The sequence below is a fragment of the Rhyacophila brunnea genome, unplaced genomic scaffold (assembly GCF_057557595.1).
Source record: "Rhyacophila brunnea isolate RB1 unplaced genomic scaffold, BYU_Rbru_1.0 scaffold_4, whole genome shotgun sequence".
In the NCBI taxonomy this organism is placed as follows: Eukaryota; Metazoa; Arthropoda; class Insecta; order Trichoptera; family Rhyacophilidae; genus Rhyacophila; species Rhyacophila brunnea.
The window spans coordinates 31523211-31550081 of record NW_028233068.1 but is presented as its reverse complement, the minus strand read 5'-3'; the positions used below and the strand labels follow the sequence as shown (position 1 = coordinate 31550081).

General features: G+C 32.7%; 1 protein-coding gene across 1 annotated transcript in view; it reads left to right on the top strand.

Annotated features, from left to right (window-relative positions):
• LOC147067264 (cGMP-specific 3',5'-cyclic phosphodiesterase-like) overlaps window positions 1-26871 on the top strand; it is a 164372-nt gene that overhangs the window by 91711 nt on the left and 45790 nt on the right. The window contains exons 4-6 of the mRNA XM_085954983.1: window positions 1815-1975; window positions 8598-8702; window positions 18983-19093. Of these exons, the coding sequence (XP_085811109.1) occupies window positions 1815-1975; window positions 8598-8702; window positions 18983-19093 (377 nt within the window). The remainder of the gene's footprint in view (window positions 1-1814; window positions 1976-8597; window positions 8703-18982; window positions 19094-26871) is intronic.

The following is a 26871-nucleotide window of genomic DNA, read 5'->3' as shown; positions in this document are numbered from 1 at the left end:
AGATTTATGAAGCGGAAAGGCCATAAGTACACCATGATTTGCTTTGCTATTTTAAATCTCACTTACCCATTCATTAAGTCTTTACTATCAGAAACAGCAATTTCATATTCAATTCACATTATTATTTATTTTAGAATATTATTTACTCCATTAAACTTATGTATTTCTTAGAGTCAACGTATACAACATTAACAATAAATGTCTTAAATAGCATAAATTATACTAGATTTATTTTTGACCGATTTTATTTGTAAATATAAAAATTTTATAATAACAATGGAAAAAAGTGCCAATCCCCGATTGTCAAATTGTAATCCCGAAATCCCGGGATCAGAATTTTGGCTCGGGATTGGATTCCCTAATCCTAACTATTCTAACCGATTGGTAGTCTTTCAAGAACTAAACAACAACAGTAATTAAAATATTAATTATAAAATTAATATTACGAATAAGGCTTGAAAGTATGTTATTTTTTGGACCTCGAATCAGTTGAAGTACAACTTCTAGACGCAGAGGGTTCCGATGAAATTTCTGAGGCCTACTTGAGTCCGTATGCATACGTGGTTTTATCCAACTGAAATTCTCTAATGTATGATTAGTATTGCATACCATAATTTTAAAGTTAGAAACTATCTTTCTATGGCTACGTACTTTTTCTAACTTGTGCGTGGTCTAAATGCGGTTGATTTATATGACTTTGACAATAGTTTAAGAAATTGGGAACATCAGGTGTTTGTTCAGCCCAGCATAGATCTAATCTGCCATACATGATGCAAATTGGGAGGGTGATAGTGCTATGGTCCAATTAAATTGATTCGGTTATCAATATATTTCACTTACGTGAGGCTAAATTTGGTTATACAATATTTTAAAATATAGTTTATTAGTGTGTAATTTATTTCATGGATTTGGTCCAAATCCATGTGCAGTGCCGCATGCAACGACGCCGAAACTCCTCTTCGGGTTTCTGGTCTGCCCGTCGAGCTGGTGTCCAGATTTAAATACTTGGGTGCCACGGTTGCCGATGATGGTGGTATTTCTAGTGAGCTTGGAATCCGCATGGGTGTGGCGGGCTCTGCGTTCAACCAACTGTATTCTGTGAGGAACTTTACTGTGAGTAAAGCTGTATTCTGTGAGGACCAAATGTCGTTTGTTTAACGCGTGTGTGCTACCTGTGCTCCTGTATGGCTGTGAGACATGGCATCTTACTAAGCTTCAAGAGTCTCGGCTTTTGAGCTTTGAGAATCGATGTCTCCGCCGAATCTTAGGGGTACATTGGTACGACCGCGTTACAAACACCCGAGTTCGTGAGCAGACACAACAGCCTTCGGTGATTGAAGTTATCACGAAGAGAAGATTTACGTGGCTGGGACATGTATTCCGGATGCCGCCAAAGAGTGCGGCACTTCGTACCCTTGTGGCACAGCCTCGAGGGTTCCATCGCCGTGGCCGGCCCTCCCTCACCATGCAGCGATGCTACAAAAGCGACCTACGTGCTGCAGGTCTGACATGGCGGGAGGCGCAGGAGTTGGCGATGGACCGAGAGAAGTGGCGCCAACTTGTGCTTGCCCTATGCCCCAACGTTGGGACGTGACAGGGTGAAAGAAAGAAGAAGAAGAATTTATTTCAACTGTATTTGTCACTAGTATTTTTATGTTTGTGTTACCTCATTTCTCTTTATATTATTTACCACATATAACGTGTATTTTGTTTTGTAAATATTGTATTATGAACGTATTGAACTAATATTTTTTAATGTCATTAAAAATAATTTTTTAAACCGAAATAATCCGTACTATTCATCTTATTTACAGGCTCCATGGAGTTCACAGACCACGACGTGGAAGTTTTCAGACGATATCTGACTTTCTGCGGCATAGGAATCCAAAATGCTCAACTCTTCGAAATGTCAGTGCAGGAGTATAGGAGAAACCAGATTTTGCTCAATCTCGCCAGGAGTATTTTTGAAGAACAGGTCAGTCAACATCTTCTATATTCAATTCATTAACAAGTTCTATATTCCCAACATCATTGAAATTTCCATAAGTATGATGATAATATCTTCAGCCAATCGTATTTTAATGAAAAACATATATCACTAGCTTAAATAATATTAATATAGTAGATGTTTAAATATATTTCCAAAGAATATAAAATGGTTACATTTTTATTTGTAAACAGAATATGACTGGGTTTATCTTGTCAACTATGTAATTAAATGAAACATTACATCAATGCATTTAGTCTTGTATTCAAATCTCAGTTGGGTAAAAAAATAATTATATACCTAGATTTGATCAATACATATTATATATTATAGACCACGTTCATATTAAAAGGTCGATGAAAATGTGTGTTTGCATTTTATTATGCTTCAGGAAAAATATCATTCGTCGGAAAATTATCAGGAAAATAATATAAGTAGTATCACTTCCCTCCATTTTGGTAAGTGAATAGCAAACTGTCACTTTTATTTTGTTGTCTGATTTTTCGTCTGATTCGGGATGGGGAGGTGAACAATAACACACCGGAATTGTTTTGGAAACGGCAAGGTATATTTTACGTTAATATTATATAATAGTTACATTCTTAATAATTTAATTCTACGGAGGACGAAATGTACGTGTTCGCGATTTAGCTGCTTGCAGCGTTCTCCACGCCATCTTGTATTCCGCTTTCAACGGTTTTTTTCAAGGCGACGTTGCAATATCTCCAACGGTCAAAATTATGGCATTGTTGCCAGCAGATATTCAACATTATTTATTTTCGTAATCAGCGCTTTATTATTTGTTGGGTTTGATACCGATTCGGGCCTCTCCAAAAACACAGAGACATCCCCAAATGGGGTCCATACGGGGGTGCCACAGTAGGTATAATATTATGTGGTACTGTTCGGTTATCAGGGATTCAGCGGAAAACACATTTTGAAAATACCCAATATACTGGATTATTTGTTAGTTTGGGTTAGTTTAGGTTACGTTAGGTTGGGTTAGGTTAGGCTAGGTTAGGTTAAGTTGGGTTAATCTAACAAACAATCCAGTTTATCAGCTATTTTCAAAATGTGTTTTCCGCTGTATTCCTAATAACCGAACAGTATCTATGTTTATGAAATAAAATAATTGTTGAAAAAAGCCTTGAATCTATATATAGTAAATATTATGCATTAGTACTTTATAATGTATGTAGTGGAATAAATACCTAAATCTTATTTTAGGTTACTATTAAATAAGTGGAAATTTTTTGAGAAAACCCATAATTGCTTTGTTCAATAAATTACAATTTAAGTTGTAATTTTCCATTAGTGTGCGATTTATTAGACAACCTTATAATACAAGATTAAGGCGTGATTTACTAGTGTTAGATACCGTTATTAAATTGTTTCAAAAATAATAAAGAAATACCTTTTAATTTTGTGGTTGGCAGACTTGTATTATTTATGGGACATTGCATTTCTTAGTTTTTGTAAATATTCTTTTTTCAAATATTTTATACATTATTACTTTGACATTGTTCATCGTTAGCATTCTTATGCCGATCGTAAATCGGTAGATAATCAATTCCATGTTATAACTACCGATTATATAATATTATCATCTTGTGTGACGTTATAAATCATTTAAATATTAAAATGATAACTACACACATATATAAAGAACATTACAAAAAAAAACAAATTATTAAAATTTTAATTTCACAGATTACTTCAGACTTAACAAGTAAAAATAAATTATACTCTTTCCCAGTCGAAAATCGTATTAAACTTAGTGCATTGCTTCTCCGCGAGCGATTACTTAAATACGTCTCTTTTCAAACGGAGCAGTAAAGTTAACCTTCACTCCCCGACGAAAAATGCATCATTTCAGTTTAATACAGTTTTCTTCGGTAGTCCTACACACCAAGAAATTGTTTAATGGCATTGTCGATTTCGTTGCAAAATGTATCATCTTAAAAAATGTATCGCGTAAACATACTAAATTAAATGTTGTTATCTGATATTAATAATATGTTAACTACATTTTTTTCGCCTGTACAATTTACCAGTATTAAACTGTGGCGGTCAACAACCCCAGGCCATGTCAGAAAATATTTTATCAAATAATGCTGTATAGCATTTATTTTAAGAACATTCTTTTATAAAATTTAAGATTTAAAAAATGGACAACGAATGTATATTGGCTCGTATGTTTATATATATATTGTCTTTTATTTCTATTTTTTTTTAATATGGGTAGGAGAGTTCTACAATCAATAATTTTGTTGATTAATTTCTTGCCATTCTCCATTTTGAAATGAGCTGCTGTCATTACAGTGACATAAATATATCTTAATTGCTGTAATTTCCGTAGCTCTACTGATACTATAATATATTGGATTAAAAGAATTTATAACAATAGCACAATTTGAATCTAATTTGCATCAAGTTAAATCGTTTTATACATTTGTGCCAATCTATTGAATTTTTAAAAAATCATCTAGCAGCACTGCTAAACACTATAGAGTTTCATTGATAAAAGGTAATGTCATGTTATTACATTACCTTTTAAAAATACCATTATTAAGAAGTGTTCGTAAACGACATCTATCAAAGATTTTTGATAGCTTATGGGATATGCGATATGGTAAAATAATCGACCTCTTGTAACTCAATATAATACGATTCAGGACTATAATCTAACCGGCATACACACAACATGCATGGTCACATAGCTTCACGGAAACCAGTACCTGCTCCAGTGGCGAGAAGCCGAAGTGAACGATAACATCAACACATTTTACGCTGACCTTGTTGATTTTATATTCCCTAAATAAGTGTGGTGGAATTTTGAAGCTAACATTGTATATTTAATTTCACATTTTTCTGTAGCTTTTATCCAAAATATTTTTTAACTGAGCTCATGTAGACATGTTGGATTTTTTACATCTACGCCTTCCATATATATTTTTTTATATGATTTAATTAAATTATGGTATGTTACCTACTATAATGGAGAGCTACACAAATGCTTTGTATTATCCACCTGAATGCGATTCCAAAACATTTTTAGTATGGTTGAATTGAAAAAAATAAAAAATGTCTCTGCTTTTGTATCATGGGATATATTATTGTCTATAAAAAACATGTTTTCAATATTACATGTGGACTAAGAAGTTATAAAGTTAAAAAAGAGTATGGTATTATATTGGCCTATTCACTGAATAACACTATGCTATCAGAATATTAAGGCACTTCAGCTGAGGCATGGTCTAAAAAGATCGTTACTAGGCGACGCGCGGATTGTGCAAATGCGCGAGCCGAACGAAATATAATTTGTCATAAAAATTCAACATGCTTCCTTTTAATGTTATGTTTATTATTATATTCGTAATAATAATAGTATATTCATTGACATGTTTTCTTATTCAAGTACATGCGGAACGTTTTTTAGTAATCTTTACACGATTTAAGAATATATTCCTCTGGTGCCATCACAAAACAAATTGACGTGCTCACATCTCGACTGTCAGTCTCCGATTGGCGATGACTGCGAAATTTCGTTCCACCTACTGTTGAAAATTACTTGCAGTTTCACTTATATATGCTCTTAAGTTGAATATATGTTAAGATATTATGTTAAGGTAAAAAAAAATCCTAAACACAACGTAAATACGTCCACATCATAGATGAAAGTTATTTTATGCTCATTGCGCAGATAATAAAATGTTTTGTTGACTTTTATTTTTTTAATAATAAAATTGCCAATTAGTTACAAGTTTATTTATTCTAGTATAAAATTCCAGGTTTCCGTTTAAAGAAAATTCAGGAGTGGCCTTCGGTTAGTCGTTATCAACTGAGGAAGGATTCCCAGGATCTTCTTCATCTTCAAAGCTCACGTCCGTAGCACGAACAACCATTACTCACAATACCTACGCTAAAATAATTATTTCGTTTTTTCAAATATATATAAATATACAAAACAGCTGCTATTATTTCTTTAGCAGCCTAGAGCTCTTTAATTTTGTCACTTTAAACTATTCATACAGTGTCAGAATTAGTTTTATAAAATTACAATCATAGTTTATGTTTCTGTATACAGAGAGAAATTAAAGACTTAACTTATTTAATGAAAATTATCATAAATTCACCAAAGGTAGTAGAAGGGTTTCCATTCTACAACTTTTGGTATAACTGAATATTATTTCGACGCGATATTTATGTATGAAACATTTCACAAAAGCCGCGTCCGCTGTCAAAAACCCACCGCCAGAGGCAAACAGAAATTAATTAAAAATTTGAGATTAAAAAATAAGTACATGATCATGGTCCGCTCAACTTAGAATCATATCTCTTTGTTCTTATAAAGAGTTTTCACAAAATCTGGCAGTTTGTATTTTTCTCGCTTCATTAAAAAAGCAATCAAAGAAAATTCTTCGTCCCTTCTGCACGCTGCGTTCGGAATTAAAGTAAACGTTGTACCGGGTGCGCTTACAAAATGCCTGAAATCTCTGAAATACCTAAGAATAAAATACAGACGGCAGCAACTTGCGTCAGGGAAATATAAATTTCAAGAACGTCGCCTTCCGAGGCGAATTGCACAATACATATGGGAAAACTGAAATTTGCATGACTCCACGTTAGTAATGTCACCTTAATTCAAAACGCAAATATCGAATTTTAAAATTCAATTTATATAGCAAATTGGTTATCGAGTGAAATATGTGTATTAGAATCATAATCGGTCCATTTTCAATAAAATCATTTGAAATAATTATGCATGCTTGTAAGGTTATTCAAAATGGTTATTAAAATTTAAAAATTTTGTGTGTACCGATTTAATTTTGATTTTTAATTTATTAATTATTAACTATGTACCTACCTAGTTATCTATATATTATCGTAATTATTTAAAAACATATTTTATATGTAAAACACATCATAAATTCATTATCGTCATATATATGAGAACTTTTACTTTGCATCAGTGTCGAGTAATATGATAAATTTGTGGTATTTTAGATTATCTCAGAATCGAATACAGCTTTAATTTGTATTTAATTAATACTGATCCAGCGAAGAAAAAGAAAATCCTCATCTGAGTGTATTTATTTCTGCATTAATGTTTGGCATTAAAATGAAATCGTAAATTCCGTACGATGAAATCGTAATCGCAACCAAAGAGTAAATATATCTATATTAGCATATTACTTCCCGATTTTTAAATTTTTCCATTCACTAGTTAGTTTTTTTTTAGCTTAAAACTAAAAATATAGATGTTAAAATTTTATTTCATGTTAATTAAAGTCAAAATAAAATCTTTCTAACTTATTGCTGGTGCGATTTACATACATAATAATATTATTTTTTTATAAAGGAAATGATTTTCAATAGTACGAGTTCTGTCCGAGAGACATTTTGCAATCGGCTCGTATATACAAAATAGTAATTATATTTTTTTAGAGATGATTATTTAATACTAAGAAAACTACAAAGCACGAAAGAAAATATGAATGAGTTGGAAGTTATTGATTGTTTCATATTATTAAAAACTTTCTAGATAAATGGAAAGAGGAAACTAATAAAATTATCAATGACGTACATTATTACAGTGGTTCCCAATCAGGTTCCGCGGAATCCTGGAGCTCCGCGAGAATTAGCATAAACTTTTTCGTAATTTAGCCAAAAAAGATACAAGACATATTTTAATGAATATAGAAATAATGAAGTATTTTTTAAATGTAATTTTATTAGATAAATAGCGTCAAAGTATCTCAATTGTAAGAGTTTAATTTTGGAAAGGAAACAAACTATCAGCAACCAAACTAAATGAACGGATAAAAATTAACGAACTGTGGAGCCAGTAATAAGCTTCGCCATTGTTCTGTTCCAACTGTTCATTTAGTTTCTGCGGTATAATGCTAACATTACAGTTATTTGTGAGAGTAAACTCAATGAATATAACCAAATATTCGCCTGCGGCGCTAATATTCTTTAAAAAATTGATGATATGACGTATATTAAGCTGTGTCCACATTAGCAACAAGTTGCTGGCAACCTCATTAAATTTCACGACAATTATCATAATATTAATAATATTAAATTTAATGCCTTTGCCATCAACTTGTTGCCAATGTAGACACGGCTTTATAATGTTAATGAATTCGTATATATGTTGCAGAAATAATAAAATGCAGAATGTAATAAAATTACACATAAATTAAGGTTACAGATAGTATAAGTGTCGCAATTTGATTCCGTTAATGGGAAACATTCTGGTTGGGTATATCACTGCTTACCTACTGATTTCACGTATACGTATATTGTAATTTATGCATCTAAATCTTAATATGTGTAACCCAGATTTTATAAAATGTTCCATGGATTCCGCCAACAAAAATAAAAGTTGAAAATCACTGACGAAGAATCTAAATTATTGTACTTACACTATTTATAGAATATATTATTATATTATAATATATATTACCAACACGGCAATAATAAAATATTTATAATAGTTTAGTACACGTAATTCGTTCGTCGTTCGCTCTTACTTTACAAAATAAATACATATAATATATTTAAACACGCTATTTATATTTTGATTTCTTAAATTTTGTTTCAGAATAACTTAGAATGCCTTGTGACGAAAATCATGACAGAAGCCAGGGACCTCTTGAAATGCGAGCGCTGCTCAGTTTTTCTCCTGGATTTGGATTGTTGTGAAGCTGTAAGTACACATATTATTATAATATTCTGTATATATCTATCTATCATCAACCGGGGTCGATCCACTGCTGAATGAAGGCCTCCCTGTAACTTATTCCACTCTCCTTGGTCTCTAGTTATTTGATTCTACATAAACTCACCAAAATTTATGAGGTCGTCTATCCAGCGGGTTCTAGGATATCCCTGTGGTCGTTCGGTGCCTAATAGTTACTTAAGGCTATCCTTCAGCTGGGGCATGGTCTAAAACTATCGTGACTACGCGACGCGAAGATTGTGCAAATGACGCGTGCAGAACAAAACATAATTTGTCATAAAAAGTCAACATGCGTCCATTTAATATTATGTTTATTGTTCTATTACTAATAATAATAATAATAATAATAATAATATATTCATTGACATGTTTTCTTTTTCAAGTAAATGAGTAACGTTTTTTAGTCATCTTTACACGAGCTAAGAATTAATTCCCCCGTCACCATCACAAAACAAATTGACGTGTTCACAGCTCGACTTTCGCTCTCCGATTGCCAGCCAGTCCGAAATTTCGTCGCACCTGTAGTTTAAAATTATTTGCCGTTTCACTGAAGTACCGTCTTAACAGCTCAGCAGCGATTGTGTTAAAAATTACTTACTATTCGTTTGGTAAAACCAGAACCTGATTAACGTTTTGTTCTTCAAGCATGTCATCGTACATACCACCGTATATTGATATTTCTTTCGTAGTTTAGCATTACTATTGTCTGTGGCTTTCATTTACAAGTCCTGCATTCTATTCTGGAGGTCAACTGAATCGTTCGTGAAGACAACAATGTCGTCTTCAAAGCGCAGGTGACTGGAGTATTCGTCATTAATAGTGATTCCACTGTTTGCCTAGTCAAGTCGCCTGAGTAGATCTTCTAATCTAGAGCAACAGTGAATAATTTAGGTGAGATTGTGTCGCTTTGCCGGACACCATAGCTAAGGCAAACTCAAAACGGAGTTTCTCTGTATTTTATTATATTCTTTAGACAACAGGCCCGCTTATTAAATCGAAGTAAGTGGGCGGCCAAAAAAAGAATTAAAATTATGAAAGGTTGGTAATCGTGTTCCAAAACAAATCTGCCGTGAAACTATAATATAAATTATAATGACATTCACCAAACATACAAATTTGTTCCTGCTTAACACATTCGTAGTACCTAAATATATGTCACACTACGCAGATTTTCTTAGAATATCTGCATAGCTTTCTATCAGGTGATACGACTTACTTCTAACATTTTACATTAGCCCCCACGTGGGTTTGTCAAATGCTACATGTTCCCAATAATTATCATGAGCTCTTAAAATATTCCAAAACTTGTACTTATTCAAATTCAAATCCGTCTATACCCATTTTCATGAACGAACATTAGGTACGAATTGTAACTTTAAGACATTCACAGCTTCAAATACAAAACTTCAAAAAAATTCAAAACACTTAAAAATAATAGACATACCTACTTATAACTCGTATCCGGAAATTTGTACGTAAACAGTTCACCGCAGGACACTTATTCGTGCGCCGCAGTACGTGAAATATGAGTTCGTGTAACATTTAATCTAGTGACGAGTTCTTCGTTGAACATTTCACCGTGGGGTATATTTTTACGTATGCTACAAGATGTGGAGATGTCTTTACTAGATTAGGTTAGATTAGGTTAGGGTTAATCTAATTGGAACAGTACTATTTGCAAAGTATCGCCGCATTTTGTAAAATACGAACGAATGTATTCCACGGTGAAATGTTCAACGAATAACTCGTCATTTCATAAAATGTTACACAAACTCATGTTTCACGTACTGCTGCGCACGAATAAGTATCCCACGATGAACTGCATACGTACAACTTACATGTAATCCTTATAACTAACTCAAAAACATGTGAGGGTATACGTCGTGTCAGCCACCTTAAGAATTTCTAAAACAACTTCCATCTAACTCACCCTAAATAAGCGAAATTATCGAAAACCAAAGAAATTCCATAATATTTACCTACTTTGGTACTAGGACTTGAGGTACTTTGCTGGAAATGGCAAGAAACTGGACATAATCTCGAATCGAAGAGTAGGTAATTGACAACTGGGACTTTATTTTCAAAGAAATATTGTTTCGGTACTAATTAATTAGGTACATATTTGACGAAGCTCATTCATATGATAATTATTATACAATATACGCGATTATCGAAATGATTTTTTTTCTATAAACAGGTTCGAGATAATATATTTTCTCGTCCCGAAAGAAATAAGTTTAGAGAAGTTACATGTTGAATGGAATTCCTGTTCATGATTGCAGGAGTGACGACAGGTCATTGACGTTTTTTATGTAACTCAAACGATGTATGAAATCAAAGACCGTGTTAGTTGTTTTTTCCACAAGGTAGAGCGCGTCTTGCCAAAAACGCGGCAATTTCGGTCACAATTACAAATAATAATACATCGATGCACACGTGTCATCGATCTGCTATTACTATAATAACAGTAAATAGATGATTTAGGAATACTTTTAAAATACATATGACTACTAGATTTCGTACTACTTAGGTACTCCAGGGATTCGTAACTCATGTGTTATGACCTAAAATTGAGACGATAAGACATATTGAGTGGTAATCTTTTTTTTTATCCAATAACTTACAATGCCATTGTTTTAAAAACATTTCAAACAAATGCGTTTAGAAAATAATAACTTCACAGCTTTCGGTATTCGCTAACAGTTTTGTATGGTGATTGGTGAGCCCCCACATACTGTATAAATATATAGATATATAGCACTTCCGTATTGTGACGCGACCTGGTTATACTGTGGCCATTGGTTTGTCACGCTGTTTCAAAACCGAGGTTCACATTTAAAAGATTTTATATTGTTACCAAAATACGATTTTAAACGTCAGTTGTGTTGTGCATTTTGGTCTGTTCGGTTTTTAAACGGCGGTGTATTTAATTAGACCTTAAAAATTATTAGGCTTATTCACCATGCTTAAGTTTATGCTTTTATACAAAAGTGTACGTTTTTAGCAAAACAGAAAAATGAACTATAGTGCCCACCACCACCCGTCATATATGCACAGCCGCTGTCTATCACGCTTTAAACGTGTCTGAAAGACGTGATTTTAAGTCCCGAGACGGTGCCGCATGGACTGATGCTGCAACCATTGGAGGAAGGAAGTAAATGAAAGAGAGGGAAAAACACGATGCAACCCAAAACCACCAAAGATTTCCGCTGAATGCTCAACATAAATAATTGTACCCAGTCAAAAATATACAATTTAGTCAAATTCGTCAGCAATATTAATATTAAATTAACCAAGTCTTTCGCCTTAGTAGACACATATTTTACCCACAATTTAAGTTATTCATAATATATTTTTAGAGTTTCGACACTTTGCGGCTAATGAAGCGTCTTCAGTGTACATTTGCATAATCTCGCGGAGTTGCTACCCCCAACACCTACATCACCCCATACTTCAATACGTCATCGTTATAAAAAAACCTAGTTTTTGGTCTTTCAATATATTTATAAATTTGATAAAAGTGATTTTAAATTGTGTTTTATTGACGATTTAAAACTTATTTCGTGATGTATGACATAATGCATAAATGCATAGCAGCTGACGTTATATAACGAAGCCTAAATAGTGAGAAATTAAGATTAACAAAAAACTACCGAGACAACTATTGATAAAATTAGCTGCATATCTTTTCGCATTACAAAAACAGATCTAGATTTTATTTTCAACGTAGGTCAAAATGGAGATTTTACGCTATTTTCAAAGCATGATCCTGGACATTTCTTAAACGTTGTAGATAATCTATTTATATAATTTGAAGCCTTATCATCCTTTATATTTATTTTAAATAGTTGATGACTGCATAAAGTATTTTTATTACATAAAATAGTATTCTTTTAAACCTCTCGCTCTAATGTTTTAGAATATAGTCATATTTCAGTACATCCATGTGCAGTGGTGTTAAGATTTTCTATATTTATTAATTTTTAAATGCATTTATAAAACCATTAGTAAAATTTATGTCGACATTATTATAGTGAAATATTTACGATAAAGAATTATATTATATATAAAAAATCTTAACACCACTTCACATGGACGTACTGAAATATGACTATATTCTAAAACATTAGAGCGAGAGGTTTAAAATAATACTCTACGTAATAAATTATGTAATAAAAATTCTTTATGCAGTCATCAAATATTTAAAATAAATATAAAGGATAATAAGGCTTCAAAATTATATCAATTGATTATCTACAACGCTTAAGGAATATCTAGGATCATGCTTCGAAAATAGCATAAAATCTCCATTTTGATCTACGCGGCGCACGCCCCCCCTTAAAAACAGTTAATTTTATAAAGTATTAACAGCTTATATTGTCAAAATAATCATTGAAATTTGAATATGAATGGCTTTATTAAAACCTCCTATATATTATTATCCTAAGAGATTTTGGAAAATACACCAACAGCTCATTTAAGCGACATTTTATTGTTATGTTTACATCTTCACTTCGAAATGTGCGCTACCGAATTATCTACCGATTAAATTGACCAAATTTGAGAAATATCCGATGATTTTCCAGAAACGTGACGTTTATAACCGATATTTTCTCATATAGCGTATACAATTCGCCATACTTCTTTTAACGCACAGCAGAATGACGTCTTCGTCGCTTAAGACCTTCTAATCCTTTATTTGACAAACAAAATCGATTATTTTTATTCAAATATCGTAATGTAGGCATTGGCGCACTTTTGTCCGGTGAAAAATCCATAATCTTGGTACAATTCACTACGTATAATATCTTCTGACAGCGGCGTCCGCCACTGTCCGCCATTTCATAGATAACGTTGATTTTTTAAAATACTTCTTTGTGGCTGTTCACTCAATCTTTTTTTATTGAATAATTACCTAGGCTACTAATTTCCATAGATCAGAATATAGTCATATTAAACTAACAAAGTTGCCATTGCAAACAATGAAAGAAATTAATACGAATTGTTATAGTCATCAAAATGTGTGATATTGTATAATATCTACCTATTTTTATCGTCCCTATCATCATCAATCTTGACCTATCCACTGCTGGATGAAGGTCTCCTCAGCCTTATTCTACTCCTTACTTACACATGAATTGTTATATTTATCAAAATCAGTGATATTCTATTATTATCTACCTATCTATATATATTGCCATTATTATCACGAACCTCAATAAATCCACTGCTGGATGAAGGCCTCTCTACGTTGATTGTATTCTTGACAGTATTGAATTTCTATATTTATTAAAAATGCTAATGTTATTTATCTACATATTCATATCTTCATCATCATCATCAATCCACTGCTGGATGAAGGGTTCCGCAACGTGATCCTACTACTATCGGTTGAACGAATTTGTGATATTATACCTAATTCTATCATCCTTATCATTATCGACCTGAACCAATCCGCTGCTGGAAAAAGACCTCCCTAGCCTGATTCTATTCCTTTCTGCCATTTGAATTGCTGTATTTTTCAAAATCCGTGATATTATATTTATCTACATATTTATATAGTCATCATCATCAACCAGGATCAATCCACTGCTGGATGAAGGGTTTCACAACCTGATTCTACTACTAGCGGTTAAACAAATTTGTGATATTATACCTATTTCTAACATCCTCATCATCATCGACTTGAACAATTCCACTGCTGGATAAAGGCCTCCCTAGCTTGATTCTATTCCTTTCTGTCATTTGAATTGCTGTATTTATCAAAATCTGTGATATTATATTTATTTACATATTCATATAGTCATCATCATCATCAACCAGGATCAATCTACTACTAGATGAAGGGTTCCACAACCTGATTCTACTACTAGCGGTTAAACAAATTTGTGATATTATACCTATTTCTATTATTCTCATCATCATCGACCTGAACCAATCCACTGCTGGATAAAGGCCTCCCTAGCCTGATTCTACTCCTTTCTGTCATTTGAATTGCTGTATTTATCAAAATCGGTGATATTATATTTATCTACATATTCATATCGTCATCATAATCATCATCATCATCAATCAGGATCAATCCACTGCTGGATGAAGGGTTCCGCAACCTGATTCTACTACTAGCGGTTAAACGATTGCTATATTTATCAAAATTGTTGATATTATATTTACCCATTCATAATATCGTTTTTATCATCATCAACCAGTATCAATCCACTGCTGGATGAAGGTTATCCCAACCTAATTCTACTCTACTTGGTCATATAAATTGCTATATTTTTTTTTTAATTTGTGATTTTATATACCTACCTATTTATAATACCCAAACCCTACCCAAAATAAATTTTGTTTCAATATGAATGTCCCGCACCGGAAGACTATGTTATTTAAGGTTAAATTTTAATTCAAAATTTGATTTTTTAAATATTATTCAACGGCTGCAAGCATTTATTATTTATATACTGCTAACCTTTTATTATCTAAATGGGTCCCGTGGCAGATTAATATTCATGTTATATTGGATCGCCATTTATAATAATCACATACATTGCTTTATTTCCGAATTTATGAGATGTATAATTATTTATCATATTTAAATGCACGTGTTTTAACGAAACATTTATATAACTATACATATTTTAATCTATTAAAATGTCAATGGTCGCAATCGGCGATTGCAAGCTGTTCTATTTGGCCTATCAGCCTGAGGTGGTGTCGGACGATATTGTGAAGGCCAGACTCTAGAATAAACTACGCATATGACCCCAAATTTATATTGACAGTGACGACTTGAAAATCGTAAAACTGACAAATCAGCCAAATGTCAAACTGTCTTGAGGTGAATGAAAATCAATTCCGAAGGGAAAACTCTATGCATACTTCACAATTATATTAAAATCCAACACCGCCAAGCCGTCTGCAAGACCTAGCGAGACAGACTGGCGACCGCCAGCTGGCTCAGCTAGTATGTACAATTGACAAATTTCAAACACAACGTTCATCTTTTCTGGCGCTACACACCGGCGTAAAACAAGACCACCTCAAGCAGACTCCATTCTGCCCGGTTCTCAGTTTTCATTTCTGTTATGCATCAAGCCACCTTTGTCAGTCATATTTGTTTACATTAAACTAAGAATACAAATTGCAGACAGTTTTTAAAATACACTTGTGGTTCTTCTTTTAAATCGTCGTTAATATTGTCCGATATATTTTTGTCAATATTTATTTTCTAGAAAAAATGCTCGTGGTGTTACGTCTTGTAACAGTTAAACTTCACAAGTTATAAGTGAAATAATTATTTTATATTCTCACTCCGCTGTCCTTTAATTATTTATCTCTGGTGTTTTGCCAAATCTCTATAGGTAATATCATTTTTGGAAAACTTCCAAATAAGCAATGGTTCTACTCGTATTGTAAACCTCAGCATCAAATAAATTATTGTCAAATATATAAATAGTGACATCTTATACAAAATGGTGGAACACTTAATTCTATGACAATTTTACTTTTATTTGTGGTTAACTTTTGATGTTTTTAGTTTTATACAACGACGTTTTCAATTGTGACGTGACCTGGCAGATAAAGACAGATTCAGGTCGGATTATCTTTCGTTTAAGTTACTTCCACAAAGCGAGACAGATGATTTTTCAATTTGTGAAAGTTTCTATGGAAAGTTTTTTTTTTGCTCTATTTTCACTTCTCGCTTTTTGAAAACCGTGACAGTGAGTCCTTCGGCAGAGACGTGGTGAACTATTGGCTGGGCTTAGATATTCAAATTAATTATGTGTCTGTTTCGCTATTTTACAACGTTTTTCTTAGCTCGTATTCTTATTTGTCCGGTACAAATCTTGCAATCGATTTTTAACTAACTTCCCAACTAGCTTGACATTTGAAACTTTTAGAATATATCAGAACACGATGCCAATGCATTTTTTTAAATACTTTTAGCCATCTTTAAGTAGAATTGAATTCATTTTCAGTTAATTCTGTTTTGTATGAAAAGTTATTTCGGAAGAAATTTGTAATCCAATCCACTATTATTGGTTGTTAAGTGGGTGGTCCTAGCAACCAAATTATTAATATATACGTGCGTTACTATGGAAATCAAAATGACATATCAGAATTATTTCTATCAAGTACAATTTTTTTTTTTTGATCGTTTAAGCTAGTCAAGTCAAGTTATATTATGATTCAACAGACAATTTAAAAACGTGGTATATAAAAAGTTCTTTTTATCTTGCAATTATTTTAAACTTTGTTTTAGTTTTTACTTGGTACCATTACGCGCACGTTTACGTTTTCGTTTTTTTTTTCAGTTTTATCTTATCTTCATTCTGTCGAATGAGAGTTATTTCACTTCAATTATTCGATTAATTGGTATGCCCATATTTTTCAATGGCGTGCTTTCTTTATGATGGGCACACTATGAGTAGTAACTTAATCCATCAGTCATGGTTGTTTTTAATCGGAATTTAGCACCTGCGTACTCATTGATTGTGCGTGCTCAGGTAAAACTCGTACGTTTGACAGTATATATACTGTATGTAGTAATCAATAACAATTTTTGTGTATCCAGGAGGCTCTCGTGGCATTGGGCTCTCATCTGGAGGCTCTGGGTTCAGTTCCGATGTGGTCTCAATATATTTATGTGTTTTTTTTTTTTTAGTGTTTATGCGATTGTTTCTATGATGATCTTTAAGGGTTCGATACTACTCCCTATGGAAAAAAATTGGTGTGTCGTAGAACTTGATATTTGGTAGTTATAAATAAAATTGGTATGTATAAGTAAATTTTGATTTGAATAATATATTAATTTAGATTCCCCACTACACACCAGTAAGTATTAATTAATAAAATTCAACATTCCCACTCCACGCCAGTGCGCAATACAAATATAACGGAAAATGCAACATTCGTTTGTTTTCTAAATCATCTGTTATCTGATAATGAGTAGAAATCATTTATTTCCAAAACTGAAATTTGACGTGATATAAAATGTTGAGTCAATAATAATATGTATAAAATTCTTAAAATACCTCTCATGATTTTAATATATATTATGATACCTAGGTACCACTTAAATCAGTTTTCACCCATGTTAAATACCAAGTCGTTTGGATGGTGAATTTCCATCTCCGAAAGTTTTATGTTTGAAGAGCTTCAGAAAGTTGCAAAGATTTTCCGAGGCTGACTGAATGAATATCAAAAGATCCCAAGACACTCAATTTAACTCTGTTTACTCCTTGTGTCGGATTTTCGTTTGTTTTGTGATAGGAAAACTGCCATAGAATATTTACACTCTCTATTGTACCATATATTACCTATTGAATTGTAGTGTAAAGAGTGCTTTACTTATAAGTATATGTATATCACGTTATTATTAAACGTACAACAATTATAAGAAGGTATTGAAGTGAACTAAGCCATGAAACAATAGGGACATGACCCTTTACTACTATTCAATGAGACTTAAATCCCGCTTCATTATAAAGATATAATGGGTCGTATGAATAGGTACCTATAGGTAATTTTCGTATAATATTTCCTTTATGTAATGGTGTGAACGTCTTAAACTTTAAATTTGCAATGTTCACTTCGTGTAAATAAATTTATTTGAATTTCAAACCATTAGACCATCATATGCCGTATATATAATAAGAATAATTTATGAACCACAACGTGCAACATAATATAATGTATATGTCTGGCGTTCGAACAGGAGTAAATTCTGTGTGCGAAAGGGTGACGGTTAAAATCGGAGAGAGAGAAATCTAGATCTATAAGTAATAGTGATTTTTTTACATTATTCGTAAACTTCGATTTCACCACAGGTGATATCATGGTATGATTTCATACTCTTTTTTCTTAACGAAGGTCGGCCACCATCGGGGCGATCATCTGCTACCCAGAATAGTTTGGTGGAACTGCACACGTGCAAATGACTCTTTTCCATTTCCATATTATTAATTTGTACTATCGAATGAACAGACGAATAATAAGGTTGTAGCGGTCCACACGTTACATATTAATGCACGTGCCCTGGATGAAGTCATTATGTCTACATTATCTATACAATAAACACTTCCCTTGCGACTTGCGTCTAGTGGTTCTAGTGTGCGACGGCATTTATTCACTCCTTTGTCAGCCTCACTTTTATAATACATACAAGTTATATCTGTATACATAGAAGAAGGTATTTTCAACATCTTTGTTATATACATAATAATATGTTTGCATTATTTCAGAGTCACCTGGAGCGGATAGTTGAGAGACCAAACAGGGTGATCCAAGAGCACGCGCCGCTCTCCAGGCGACAGAGCAACAATGTCGACGTGCAAGACATTTTGGAACAGCAGGTACTTCAAATACTAATATTTTATAAATTCCTTGTTGTATTACAAGATAAATGATGTTTGGTGACCTCAGCGATGTTTTTTTTGGACGATTGAATAGCAATAATACCTTCTAATATTTTCGGAATAGAAAATAGATTACCTACTACCTACCTATATCTATGAAATATATTTATATACCTACAGTATAAGTAACGCAATGTTGTTTATGGAAACTTTAGAACATAATAGTATACAGTTTAAATTATTAAATAAAAATGTTAAGTTTCGAATTACATCATTTTATCTCAAAGAAAAAACCATTTTAGGCACATCGTAAGAGAGTGATTCAGCTATACACCCACCCACCTTTTCAAGTACCCGCCACCATTCAGAATAATATAATATATATCTGTAATATTACTTTAAATATCACTAATATATTATTAATTGTCTTATTTATTATTTTACAAATAACTAAAGAATCCTATCAATACGATATATTCCAAGGTTCTAGAACAATTAATAACGCCTTATATAACCATAATTAACCTCCCATATAAAAATGAAATTTCTTTAAATAAAATTTAAGTAGTGGAAACAAAAGTTAATTTGACAAAATAAAATAATTCGGCTCGAAAAAATATAGATACAAATTTAAAATGATACTAACATGTAATATGCATATTTTAGAGATAGTGAGGAGTAAAATTAATTACGAAAATATTGAAATCTTCAATAGAAAATGTCGGTACCCACTTAGTTTAAAATTATTATTTGAAACTGTACACACAAAGAAACAATATTTATGAAGCAGGATACAAAAGTTCACCAACGCTAAAGAAACGTGTAGGTGGCAGAATTTAATCCAAACTAACCTAACTTTTAATCCACTTTATCTGCTTCTTATTTATTTCTGTATAAAATATTTAATTTTATCCAGCGATATTTCAAACGGGGAAGTCAATTATCTGGGATGTTTGTATGTTAATATTCGGGAAGTTATTTACATAGGGGAGTTTGTCCGGGGTTATTTAGACTGAGAGATTAATGTCAGGGAGGTTTTTTCCAGGTCATAGTTTCCCTGTTACCATTTTACAATAACAATAAACAATGAAAATCACTTTTGACTTACACGTACGGTGTTACCATACTAACAACATCTTAAAAAAATATTTTAATTATAAAAAATTAAAAATCATAGACATGACCGTACGTTCGATAAAGCTCGATTTAATATGATTAAAAAGGGCTTCAAGATAAATACATTTGTATTAAGCTGTCTTTTAATAAGTAAATTTTTTTCGTTAATTCTAAAGAATTTATTAAACTACTTTTCTATGATAAAAATAAGCATAAAACAATATTTAATAACTAATTATATAAGAGTGTGTTTAATAAACACACATTTAAAACAGTTTTTTTTAATTATCAGTTTGCTTAGGTATTTTTAATTTAAAAAAAAGAATATTATAGTAACGTATCGATCAATTAAAACAATTTAAAATCTAAATGATCATTAACTTTTATTAGATTATACGCTATCTATGGCCGAGCGGCTAACGCCTCGGGTTATAGTGTCGTGGGTCCTAGGTTAGAATTCTAGTTCTGGCAAATACACATATTGTTTTTCAATGTATGTTTGGAGTCATACTATGGCCCTAACAGGTTGAGCATGTCGCTAACATCCATTTTCTCATAAAAAAAAAAAAATATATATAAAACTCCACTCTCATCGGACATGTATAATTATGTTTCGTATTGTATTGCTAGATGTCCCTAATAGTACTATACTTCCCTTTAAACATGCCACCAATAAAAACAGATGAATTTTAACGAACAGAGAAAATAACTTGCAGTAATTGAAGAAAAAACATTGATTGGCAGGTCATTAGCGAAGCGACAAACCCATTGTCGTTCGAGGAAATAAATGTAAAGGTGTTAATAAATGTGGCGTGCTATTAAACGCTGAAAATTCCCTTAGATAATATTATAATCAATATAATCATCATCGTCATATCAGCCATTTCCTTGCCTTTTTTCTATTTGCCTTTTCCTACTTTTCTTGGTCGTCTTCTTCCATTGCCATATACTTCAACTTAACCCGATTATCACATAGGTTCAGCGGACTCTTAATCGCAATGTAGGTCTTTTGGTACAAGCGAATGATGAGATTTGTCCACCAATTATATGTTATTGGATCCCCACTTCGATGTATGTATGCACTGTATTAATATGTCCAATATTTTTGTTTGGTACCTAACGCATTTATTTATTTTTCGATCCCAAGAATTATTTTATGATACATGATTCTTAGTTAGGAATATTTAACTTCTACCGTTACTTAACTATTAGGTACTTTTACCATTACCCTAATAAATGTACCATTTTCATCAAATTACCAAAAGTTTATTTTTTAGTAATTAGTAGATATTATATTAGTAATATTTAAATGACGCGTGTATTAGAGCAGTGGTCCAAGACTTTTTGTCGCCGTGGACCGGTCAACGTTTGATAATTTTACCGCGGCCCGCTGAGGGGGGGACGTTGATTGTTTATGTTTTAGATTATTTTGATTTAATAATTTTAATTTAATTGTATTTAAACATGCCTTCAAAATAAAATACAGTTACACCAAAATATGAATATAAAGTGATTTAATATTTTAACTCACTAGAACGCTAAATCAATGAGAACCCTGAGCTTGTTTCTTTGCAACGAGACGGTTCCATCTGGGGGTAATAGGAGACTATGACACCCGAAGTGTGTTGCTTATGTCCAGTTTATTCCGTTGTTTTGTTTTGGTTCCTGTCATTGCAGAAAACCCCGCTTCACACAGATAGTATGTCGAAAATGGCAATAGCGGCTTTAGGTGACGTCTTTCAACTCCCGGTTAACCTCTCGTCCATGGAAAGTTGCACAAACCCGAGAGAAATACACCACAGTAAATAAAATGGTAATGATAATGTTCCTTGGGCGGCTCGGTACCAGTTGATCCACGAGCCGGGGGTTGGGGACCACTGTATTAGAAGGCTTCAGCTGCATGGGCTAAGGAGCCCTCAGCCCCCACTTTGTACGGGGCAAATACAATACTCCATGTGCGGAAGGTGGGCAGGAGGCGCCAAATAGTCACGAACCAGCCTTTCTTTTACCACTTAATAGTTCTTGTTGGCATAGATAATAAATAATATGCTTACAGGTAATACACACTAGTTTTAGATATATGTAATGAGATATATGTTTTTATTTGGAAAGTGCTTCAGATAGTTTAACTTTGTCGCAATTAGATAAAATAGTACATAATATAGCATAGTGGTCAGTGCACATGGGCGCGAATCCAGAGGGGCGCAGGTTTGAACCTGTTTGAACGGTGTCATATTTTTTCAAGTTATACTTCTTTGGGAGCGTTTGGAAAATCAGATCAGAGTGTATTTCTGGCGTGTGACATGTAACACATAATTTATTTTTTCACTCGAAAAAAATCGCACTAGATTGGATTCGAACCACGATTATTCGGTTATCAGCCAAACGCACTGTCTTTACGCCACAGTATGATAATGCAATCGTGACGATTATACAGTATGATAATATAGTTTTGAATTGTTCCGTTGCCTAGGAAACGAATTTATTATTGTTGGCCAAAATAAAATAAAAACAAAGAGAAATAATTAAATAATTTATTTAGTGATATAAGTTAAAGTGTCTAGAAATAAACTAGCGGCACTCCAATGACTCCACTACATATTTAGTTTATGTGAAAACTATTTTCTAAGTGTTTGAATATTTTTGGTTGATGTGAATTTTGACTAACGCGGTGTGCGATTATTTTATGTTGTTACGTCAACGCGCGTACATAAGTACACAATACACACACCGATTTTTTTTTCAAACAAGATATTTTGTAGTGGTTATATATTTTCTCAGAAGTGTTTGCAATTTATGTAAGTATATGGAGAGTCTTGAAGACGTTATCTAGATACCCAAATGCATTTCAGAATTGAGTAAACTGGTCCCGTAATTAGCGATAACGAACGAGACAACACAAAAATGGATCCCTAAAAAACAATCCACCCCGCACCACACCTAGTCTTAATTGGGCGTGAAGCATAACCTTACGCCTGGAAATGCCTCAAGAGCAGTTTCTTAAGACTGAGGTCGCCACATACCCGTGTGTACTTTGACTGAGTTAACTTAATAGTGCCCATGAGTAAGTGAAGCACTGTGAATAAACAAAGAGTGACAATAAAATTCAAAAAATCTGGCAAACGATAAATATGAAAAGATCACATATTCAGTGTGACGCAGCTTTTTTAAGCAATACAATTGGCCTCGGTGGCAACCAGATTGGATCACCCGATGGAATAAATCGCTGGTCCAACAAAGAGGCAGTAATGGCATAGTATTATCAATATTTTATTCTTCTCAAATCATTTTGAAGTTCGATTCCAACGTCTGCATAATAAGGAAAGCTGTTTCAAATGATTTAAGACAGAGGGGTAGTTGTTTTTAACCACGATGGCACCAACTGCGATACCTAATGAAACACACCACAGAAATACCTACCCAGACTTGAGAAAATAGAATATATTAGAGTATTGTGATTTGGTGTGAGAAGCCATTACCTTATACATTGGTCTACGAGTGCCAATGGGCATAAACCTAATAGGTATATATATATTCGATGTAAATGTAGATTGTTCTACTTCCCACTCATTAAGGTTTTTACTGGACACCATTAGTAGGAAGTGATTGGATAGAAGTGAAAAACAAATGGGATGACGCGAAAACGAAAGGGGGTGGGAAGACTGATTTATTCCCCGGCTGACATTATTATTTTTATGGGAGGTATCCATCCAACAGAGACGGGTCATGTCGTTAAGACTTCTTTTTAAATTAAAAAGCGACTGGCGACCGTTTAATTACTAAACTTTGTTTGTAATTTTCGAAAGATAATAAATTTAAGTTTTCGCGATAAATTTCTTTGTGTTTTTTAAAGAAATAATATGTCAACCTTCCTCTCCGGTTTGCTGATAAATCACATTTGTTTTCGAATTTTCCAACAAACGGTATTATTATTATCAATAATAATAATAGAATCAAAATTTAACACTTACAAATTTTCTCTGTGATTAAAGATTGGTTCTATAAATAAATATTTTTCCCAGTGCTTGAAATATAATGTTTTACGAACTGGAGCGCTCAATAATTTTCCAAAAATATTGTGCTCGATTTTTTTATTTATTATTTCAGATCGTTCAGTTGGTGAATTTAGTAATAACATACAATATATCTACAAACTTAATAGTACGAAATTCTCAACACTGTATGATTAATTATAATATATTATATATTTATATCAGTAATTCATTTTAATTATTGGGATAGACAATGCTTTGGTTACCACGCGTTGATAAAGGAGTATTTTTTTTTTTTGAGGTTCACCCAATTCAAAATAAAGTCTGTTTGCTATAAGCCGAAATTTAATATAAAATCACCTAAAAAAATCTCTCTATAAAAATAACATAAAATCTATTCACTGTTTATAGAAATATGATTTTACAATTTGTCATAAATATTAACCATGCATTCGACAAGTTACATATTTTTTTTTTAATTCTGTAAAGTAAATTAATTTTAATATTTTATCAACAATTCACGGACCGGAATGCAATTTATCGTTTTCACACAAGACGGAGCGACAATCTCGAGGATCCGCTCCGGTCCATTTCAAGCCCTTATTGTTGCCAAACGTAATTGATAGGTTAGACATTAAAAAAAATAGAATTCGTTGAATAAATTCTTTTAAACATCAATGATTCTAAATGAGTTGGATCATTTGCGTTTTAGATACGAAAAATAACAAGCTTAGATCGATGTAACTTAAAAAGACTTATTATTATTCTCATTTTAGATCATTCGGTCTGTGTTATTTAGATTTTTGCAAAAGTCCCATCTATCCATTTCCAGGTAGATCATGTCAGACGATGATGATCAGTGGTTGTTCGTCGTATTAGAAATTCTAATTTCAGATTCTTTGATTCCGAAATTTTCTAATCTTCTATTCTCTTCTCCTTCCCGTCTGACATCACATAATTTAATATTGACCGCTTCTAATGACATTGTCAACACCTATTTCTGCAAATGGATTTTAAATAATCGTGGCAACGTGCACAATATATAACATAATAATAACACTTTTGGTATGTTTGGTAATCAGTACTGAAATTAACTTCTCAACCTATACACCAATTTGACAAAAATTTAAGGATATTCGTTTTATGAGGGCAGAATTGACTTCGGGTGCCAGTGTTTTTTTTTATAACAATATAATCTATGAGAATCAAAATCACGCAATATTCTGCAAGTACAGTAGAATATAAATAAAAAATGATATTGCATCATCACTTGTAAATAAAATTGTGAATTTCGTTACGATAACAATAATTATTATAAATCTTTTTTCATTCAATAACAGTGAATCATAATATTGACACTGCGCACATTATTCGCAAAACGATGTTTGAATACAAATTTTGCCACCATGACCTACATATTTGCAGGAACACTCTTTGAATAATACCTACCTGCACGTAAAAATATTTTTTTTCTCTGCACACTTGAAGCTATAATGTAATATTTACCTGTTGCTTTTCACTCATCGCGCACTTGACGTCGAGCACTGGCTAGAACGATCACAACGTGGTCCGTGAATCCAGTAGTGGTTATAGGTACATGGAGTCCCGACGCTCTGACAGATTTTGAGGCCCCCTTACGAACATTATTTGTTTTTTTTGATAAGCCGTTCTTCTGTCTTAAAAATATTACAATTATTATGAAGCCAGAATCGCCCATCGAAAACGTTTTAACGTTTTAACGTTTAACCTGGTCGCCACCAAGGCCAATTTTATTACATTTAGAAAATTTGTGACGTCATACTATCAATGTAAAGATCCCTTTACGTAGATTGCCCGGAAGCTTTGTAATAGCTTTTGTTATTTACCATATTCTATTTCTAAGTATATGCTCCTGTCTCCCATAGGCATTTTTAACTTAAAGTCATGTAACTTCAGTCAATTAACACCTTAATGCATGGTGACCTAAGTCATGGGTAACTACTCGACATTCCCAGTCGTAAAAAAATGATACTGATGCTTTACATCAAACGTAAGCTCCCGTTACGCCCGATTAAGGCCAGTGGAAATTGATGGGGCCCATATATGTGATTTATTTTCATAGATTGTAAAAAATATTAATATTTATAAGATTTTTTTACTTTCTATTACGTGACCACATGCTTCAGCAAAAATCTCTATTATATGAATCGACTGGAATTGAATATCGCGGCTAGATTAAATAATTACCATGTTGTCTTTTTCATGTACCTATCATTTATTGACAAAAAGTGTACCTATACAGTATACAGAGTATGAACCCGACGGCTTGGTATTAATAACCTAACATAACATACTAACCTAACAGTACATGGGATCTGTATTATTTTTTACAACGTTTTTCTTAACTCGTATTCTTATATTTTGTCCGGTAGTTCTTTGTCCGGTACAAATCTTGCAATCGATTTTTAACTAACTTCCCGACTAGCTAGATATTTGAAACTTTTAGAATATATCAGAACACGATGCCAATGCATTTTTTAATACTTTTAGCCATCTTTAAGTAGAATTGAATTCATTTTCAGTTAATTCTGTTTTGTATGAAAAGTTATTTCGACACCATTATTGGTTGCTAGGGGTCTGGGGTCCTAGCAACTAAAGTATTAATATATACGTGCGTTACTATGGAAA